Source organism: Halyomorpha halys, unplaced genomic scaffold (assembly GCF_000696795.3).
Source record: "Halyomorpha halys isolate HHAL.00 unplaced genomic scaffold, Hhal_1.1 Scaffold418.1, whole genome shotgun sequence".
Taxonomy (NCBI): Eukaryota; Metazoa; Arthropoda; class Insecta; order Hemiptera; family Pentatomidae; genus Halyomorpha; species Halyomorpha halys.
Window position 1 is genome coordinate 824,300 of NW_027109309.1, and position 7,763 is coordinate 832,062.

The window sequence follows — 7,763 nt, forward strand, 5'->3', positions numbered from 1 at the left end:
TTTTGTTTAATGGCGCGAAACTTCCTTGGACATAAACATCTTTTCAGAATTTTTTTAAGTACTGGTATAAAATAGTTTGAATGTTTGATAGAACCCACCACTATGACATTTTTTAACTTATCACTGTTTTTGAACACTGCCTAACCTATTAATGAAATTCTCATCAATATATCCTAACAAAGAAAATGTTTGTGCTGAATTTTGATTGAGACACACTGGCAAAAAATACATGATCTACCTTATTTCTGTCTTAAACTTGATTAGTTGGTTACAGGGTGTAAAATTAAATGAAAAGTGTGAGAGTATTTTTATTGGTGGTCATTCCGTAGTGCTCAAAAAAGCCAATACTGATAAAACATAAATTTTTTTACACAACATATCTTCATAGTATTTCATAAAATCTTTAGGTATATGCTTATATTTGTTTTTTTCTGAAAGTTCTTAGAGAATTAAAGGATGACCAACCAGGATGTTAACATAGATACAAATATTTTTCAATAATCACTATAAGGATACGTTAGCTTTGACTAATGTGATTCTCAGTTGAGAGTTCAGGACACAAGTATTTGTGAAATTGAAAAAACAAGACATTATTAAACTTCTTTCATGCCCTCAATTTTTCATTAAAAAAACAGACTTGAAATTAGCCACAACACATCAATTTGAGTTAAGAGGACTGGAAGTCAGTTTTTTTTGTTTTGTTTTTTTACTGATGAGTGAGTGGTGGTTAAATCAACAAATGAGCATATTTTCATTTGGAGATGGGTATCCTGGGGTGAATGATATCTTCAATGTTGTATGACCCCATAGATAGCATACCAAGGAGGCTCAAGCATGTTCAGCTTTATTCATGAGTGTTTTAATTTTGTTTTTAAATGTACACTAAACCTTACATTATATATTCCATAACAATTTATTGTTAATAGTCCTGATTTATTTAATGAAATCCTAAATTAAATTGAAGGACTATAAATTTCTTAACCAAACCAATTTTGATGTGATCTGTTAATTTTTTCTAACAGTGTGCCTTTATTTTAGTTTGAAAAAGACTGTGAATGCAAGAAACTTCCTTTGAATAAAAAAAAAAAATTTATATTATGGAATAAAACTTCATTTTTTCTTTAATTATGTAACAGAATTTGTTATGAAACAATACCAAAAATTAAATAAGAAATTATATACAAGTTTAATATTTAAAAAAATAACAATACAAATATTTATTATTAAAAAACATGAAATTATTATATTTATTTTACTACAGTTCATCGATGTCTAAATTTCATAAAATACATAAAATGAGTTTTGTATTATTTTTATTTAAATAAATAAAATCACAACCGATTTTTAATTTAAAAACACAAAACCAATGATACCAATTATGAAGTGATTACTTTTGGAACCATATACTTTCTTAATACACTGTGATTGTACATCGAACTAGGAAATATTTAAAAAAATGGATGTTTAAATAACAAATGAAAACATTATACAGTCTTAAAAATAAAAACAACTTCTAATTTCAACCAGAGAACTCTTTGGAAGTGTAAAATGTTCGTAATACTGAAGCTATCTTAATTCCAATTTTGTTTTTCATCAAGCCACTTCTAAGCTCAGATATAACATTTTCAGCATCACCAAATAGGAAACCTTCAATCAGACATTTTGGTGTTGGATAAACTTCAGTTATTGCCCATGCCTTGTCGCTAGACATGCCTTTGAGTTGTACTAGTTGCAAAGCAAAGTCTTCTCTAGCAGTTAATTCCTGTTTTAAAACATTATCAATAATAATTTTAATAAAAGTTAACAAAATAAAAAAAGAATAGTAAATGAATAACAATAACAGATTGATATATTTTAACATGCATTCAGTATACTATCAGCATATATTTTCTTACTTTATAACTTATTCTGTATGATAAGTTGTTACATAATATTTTATTGTATCATTGAAAATAGAATGATGAACTTAAAGCTCATATCGAAAATAAATAGTAAACAGATTGTTGTCAAGATAGAGTAATTGTCTTATCAACTGGGTAAAAGTTTATTCAACACTGGCCTATTTCAGTGGTTCCCAAATTGTTTGGCCTCAACACCCTTCTTGTACTAAAAACATTTCGTGGCACCCTTGCTAAGAAAAAAAATCCTTAGAGCGGTTGTATTTACAAAAAGAAGAACAAATAGGGTAAAGTAATTGCTAGAATGCACATTATATTTTATATATGCAATTTTTTATTATTTTCTTTCAAATTTTTATTTTTAAATTTATCATTAAAAACAAAAATTCAAACATGCCTCTTTATTGGATTTTTTTAATGATTCCAAATGGGAATAATGATCTGTCAAGGGATTAAGTCAACAATTATTAAATTTTTTGGATTTCTTAATTTTTTAACCATATCAAAAGTACTGTTGAAACTTAAATCATTTAATCATTCCAACCCTTTCACCTTATATCTTTATTTGAAACTTTTTTGGTGGAATGGTTTTGCCTTTTTTTTTTTTCAAAGGAAAAGTGATGATCTCTGTCTCAGTAACACTATTGATGCCAATATCTAAACCATTTTCATTATTTGAAGTTAGATTAACTTCACAGCAGACATATTTCAGAATGATTGGATTCAGTCTCTGGTCTCTTTCCATTTGTACCTGCCTCATCCGTGTATCACTGATTTTCATCTGGAGATAATTGACAGTTGTCAAAAAATAAAATATTTCAAAAGAAATTTTTTCACTTTTTAAACTTTTTCTAACACATTTGTCATCACCCTCTTATAACTTTTCCTCTTTTTAACTGTTGTTAAATACTCATGACACTTTGTCATCTTCCAGTACTTCGTCATCCTTGTAACATATATATATATTTTTAACATTTTCTAAAACCATTTTTTGTCAACCTCTCACATGCTTTCATCTTCTAAATATTTTAAATATTTTCTACTTTTTACTTTTTATTTTTTACCCATTTGTCACGTTTCCTCTTAAAAAACACTTTGTAATCTCTGTAACGTATTTTTTAATTCGGAGTCTAGCCGTTTGTGGTGCAGAAGCCTCTTGGCAGTAAGATTTCAAGCTAACAGGTTCGTTTTATGTTTTATTCTCTTTTTTCCCCCCTATCTTTATTTCCCTCTCCTTCTTTCTTATTCTTTTCTCAATTTTCCTTACCCACGTTATTAGTTATGTTCACAATATATTATTATTGTTGTTTTCAATTTTTTTTTTTCTATTCATTTCTTTTGTTAAACTTTACTTACAATTTGCCTCTTTATCTAATATTATGGTTACATATTTCATTTGTTATATATATATTTTCTTTCTCTTAATTTTATTTTTCTTTCCATAATTTTAATTCTTAAATTATTAATAAACTAATATATTCATATTTCTTTGCATTGTATAACTTCATTTTTATTTTATTGCCTTAATTATGTTATTTTACCTACTTATTCAATTACCTACGTATACATTTTATTTTCAACTTCTCTCATCACTTTATTTTATTAATTCCATTCTGTACAATTATTTACTTTATGTCATTCTGTTTATATTTTCTGTATTCATTGGTTATTATCTTGTTCTGTTCTTAGCCCTGATGAGGCTAGAAATTCTGGCCAAAACGTTGGGACGATTAAATAAGTTACCTCAACTTATTGTTTTATTTTTACCACACCCCCAATCATCTTCTCCTTGTATAAGTCATCCACGGTCAACTATCTCTCATTCTGAAATATGTCTGCTGTGAGGTTAATCTAACTTTAAATAATGAAAATGGTTTAGATATTGGCATCAATAGTGTTACTGAGACAAAGATCATCACTTTTTCTTTGAAAAAAAAAAAAGGAAAAACCATTCGACCAAAAAAGTTTCAAATAAGAACAAGGTGAAAGGATTGGAATGATTTAAGTTTCAACAGTACTTTTGATGTGGTTAAAAAATTAAGAAATCCAAAAAATTGAATAATTGTTGACTTAATCCCTTGACAGACATTATTCCCATTTGGAATCATTAAAAAATCAAATAAAGAGGCATGTTTAAATTTTTGTTTTTAATGATAAATTTAAAAATAAAAATTTGAAAGAAAATAATAAAAAATATATAAAATTGTAGTCGGTAAACTGTTAATCATGTTAAAATTGATAAAAATATCTTATAATTTAACTTACTTTTGTCTTTTCCATATCTAGAGAAAATTCATGGTAAGAAAGTAACGATACAATGTCATCCTTCAGATCAATGGTGTCAGAAACTGAATCCTTTTTGCAAGAGAAAAGTGTTTTGTTCTAATAGAAAAAAATATGATTAACAAACATAAAAACAATTGAAATTACTAAATGAAAAAATTATTTTGTAATGCTATTTGTAAGTTAGTTACAGATCACTGTTTTTCATCTAACAACATGGAGTAAACTAATACATGTTTTTGCAAATATCTTTTGGAAGAAGATAGTTGACCATATGAAGTCAATAAAGGTACAAAATAGTAGAACAAACTATTATATGTCAACCAATGTTTTGCACTACTTTTCGAGGCTAAATGAAAAAATATACAAACATTGTAAGAAGTGACAGAACATTAGAATAAATATTTACTTACTTTCTTTGTATATTTATTCTAATGTTCTCTCATTTATTACACTGATTGTATCTTGTTATCATCCAGCCCTAACGAAGCCTGCAAAGTGGGGTGAAACATTGGTTAACATTAAATAGTTTGTTCTACTATTTTGATATCTTTATTGGCCACCACCCGGACTATCTTCCTACAATGTAAATACCTTTTCTTTTTAAATATCTTTTATTTAGGGCGAAAAGGGGGCACTGCGTAGATTTGGCATGTGAGTGGTTTTAAATGTAGCAAGTCAAATAAATTCATAATTAGAGGATTTCTACAAATTTAATATATATGTAATGAACACTAGATCTAAATTATTATAAATAAATGATGATTTCAGTACCTGAAATGTATTTTTGAGAATCTGTGTTAACTTAGATAAATATCTAGCTGTATCTTTTAGATTTTTAGAAAATCTCACAGTGAACTTATCACATACCTAAAATAATGACAAATATTAATCAAATATTATAGAATTATTAAAGAATTAATGTACCTCAAAAAAATTTAGAACAAATTTTTATATCCTTAATGAATGTAATAATAATAATGGAAATAATAATCATAAGAATAAAATGGAGATAATAAAAATTAATAACATAATATTACTAATTCTTATTATTGCAGGTATAAAATAAAAAAATGATAATTTAATTTATTAAATTCTCACCATAGTATTTGTTATAGCTTGATACAGGTATTCTGTAGCTTCAGTGTGTTGAAAATCATGGTTTTCAACTAGAAATATCTTATTTTGCAAGCCACATAATTTTAGACGAAACTGGGGAAAAAAATTAAGTTAATACACACTAAGAACTTTTTTAATGATAAATTTAAGATTCATGTTTTTATCTAACTGTGTCTGTGATATTTAAAAAGAATTATTATTATTTTAATTAAAAATATAGAAAACTTAAATTAAAAAAGTACGAACTATAAGTAATTATTGGGTTGCTCGTAGCGTTTATTACTGGTGATTACAATAAAAACTTCAGATTCTTGTAAATATTTTTAATCAATTATATATGACTCATTTTAATATATTGATGTTACCATCTTTCAGGTTAATTTTTTAATTCTGTCCTCCCAGAACTTCTCAGATTTTTGCGCAATGAACTCCTCTATGTGCATTCCTCGAGCGAATTAAAGTGTTTCATGTTGAAACCAAGTGAAAATCTAAGTCTGGTGAATAGGGTAAGTGGGGAATCACATCCCAGCCAAACTCCAATAATTTCTGCTCGGTCAACAAAGACACCTGAGGATGAGCATTATCGTGATGGAAAACTATGCCTTTGCGATTAGCCAATGCTGGACGCTTTTGCTTAAACCTTGCCTTTAATTGTTCCAACTGGGCAGAGAATACTGCAAAATTAATGTTCTGGTTAGGTGGGAGGAGTTAATAATAAAGGACACCTTTCCAATCCCACCAAATGCACAGCATAACCTTTTTTGGGTAATCCTGCTTTTAGAGTCGTTAACAGCGGGTCACTTCGTTTTCATCATCTCCATACACACTGCAAATTTTGTTAACCATCTGTTCAGTGGATTTTCCTTTTCGGAAACAAAAAATTATTAAATGATGAAAATGAATTTTTTTCTCTTCCATTTTGAGCAAGCAAAATACCACTTAAAGATAAGGAATCTTGGTTGAAACTGATGCATAAAAGCACCTTAATTAATCCTTTTCTAGAATAAGTAAACATTATTGACCAAGTAAACATGATTTTATAAACACAGAGATGATAAAATTGAAATATATAAAAATGCTATGAACTAATTTTACAACCCAATACAAAATCTTAATTATTCAATGTTTAAGTTAATAATTTTGAATATTATTATAAGTGCTAATATTGGTATAACTAAATTATGAGATACGTAGAACTAATGACAAAGGTATAAAATAAAAAAAAATTTTTTAATTAGTTTAGACTAAATTACTTTTTGTTCATGAAATCGCCCATCTTTTATACTTTTTGATAAGTCATCAAAACGCTTCCTTTCAATTATATATGGCAGTACCATTTCTCTTCCAATACAATCCCGAGCAACCCAAATAAAATCTCCTACCTTGAGACCTCTAACCTCAAATTTTATATTCAATCCCTCAAGTAATCTTAAAATTTCAGATTCATCTTTTTTCTCCTTCCTGTAAAACACACAGATAAAAATAAATCTTTTAATACAATGTTTAGAACGAACATTAGTTTTGAATAAAATCTCAAGTTTAAATTTCATAATGATGTATATCGTTAAAATGAAATAATATCAACAATTTTAATTATCCTCAAAATTAAAATTACCCTTCAGTTTCTCGACTATCAATTAAAAGTATGATCTCAAAATTATTAGGGAGAAAAATCATTTCCTGTGTTTCAAATTCTTGACTTTGGGATGACGAACTACCAGGAAAATATTGATTCCCTTCAACTCCACATCCCTCAATGAATTTTTTATCTTGGGAAAAATTATCTGACAGTGTTTGGCTATTTGAAGCCTCTTCAGAAAATTCATGGTTTTGAGAACAACTACCATGTTTATCTTCAGTTTGTGATGAAGCAATCATTACATCTTGGCCTTGAGAAGAGGTACTTTCACAATTATTCAAATTTTGAATCTAAAATTTTATATTAACACTAAAATTAAATAATAAAACATGTATTTGATCCTTAAAGAACAAAAAATTAAGATGTGACAATACCTTGTTTTTTCTACCTCTTGGTTTATGGGGAGCTATAAGTTCTGATGCAGACTCAAGAGACAAAATTGGATCTTGTGGTTCATCACAAGTAAAAATAGAACAATCACTTTTTAGTCTAACTGCCAGCACTCTGCCTTCTTCAGTTAGTTTATACCTAGAAATGAACTTGATTTAAAAAAATAAAATAAAGGACCTTGACCTGCTTTATTTTCATTTTTTTTTTTCTGTAAAAGTAATTCTCCATTATGCTCAACCCAGAGATGGTTGCCATTTCAACTCTGGGTAGAGGGGGTTGACTTCACTTAATGATAGAACTTTTTGGCATTAAAACTAATCAGCAAATGATAAATGACATTTCAAATTCTAGTATGATAATTCGCAGTACCAATAAAACTGGGCACCATTCACGCATATCTTTCAGTTTATTCTTTCCTCTCTTTTTTGAAAAAA

The 7,763-nt window shown here is 27.7% G+C and overlaps 1 protein-coding gene across 2 annotated transcripts in view; it reads right to left on the reverse strand.

Moving 5' to 3' along the window:
- Window positions 1-1,245: 1,245 nt before the first annotated feature.
- Window positions 1,246-7,763, reverse strand: part of mus81 (mus81 structure-specific endonuclease subunit) — a 13,713-nt gene continuing 7,195 nt past the window's right edge. The window contains exons 7-13 of one of the 2 annotated variants that reach the window (XM_067047497.1): window positions 7,314-7,467; window positions 6,916-7,229; window positions 6,554-6,761; window positions 5,283-5,393; window positions 4,956-5,051; window positions 4,164-4,280; window positions 1,246-1,762 (exon numbers count right to left, since the gene is read on the reverse strand). In XM_067047497.1, the coding sequence (XP_066903598.1) occupies window positions 1,520-1,762; window positions 4,164-4,280; window positions 4,956-5,051; window positions 5,283-5,393; window positions 6,554-6,761; window positions 6,916-7,229; window positions 7,314-7,467 (1,243 nt within the window). In that variant the 3' untranslated portion in view covers window positions 1,246-1,519. The remainder of the gene's footprint in view (window positions 1,763-4,163; window positions 4,281-4,955; window positions 5,052-5,282; window positions 5,394-6,553; window positions 6,762-6,915; window positions 7,230-7,313; window positions 7,468-7,763) is intronic. The other variant, XM_014423380.3, reaches the window with a different exon arrangement.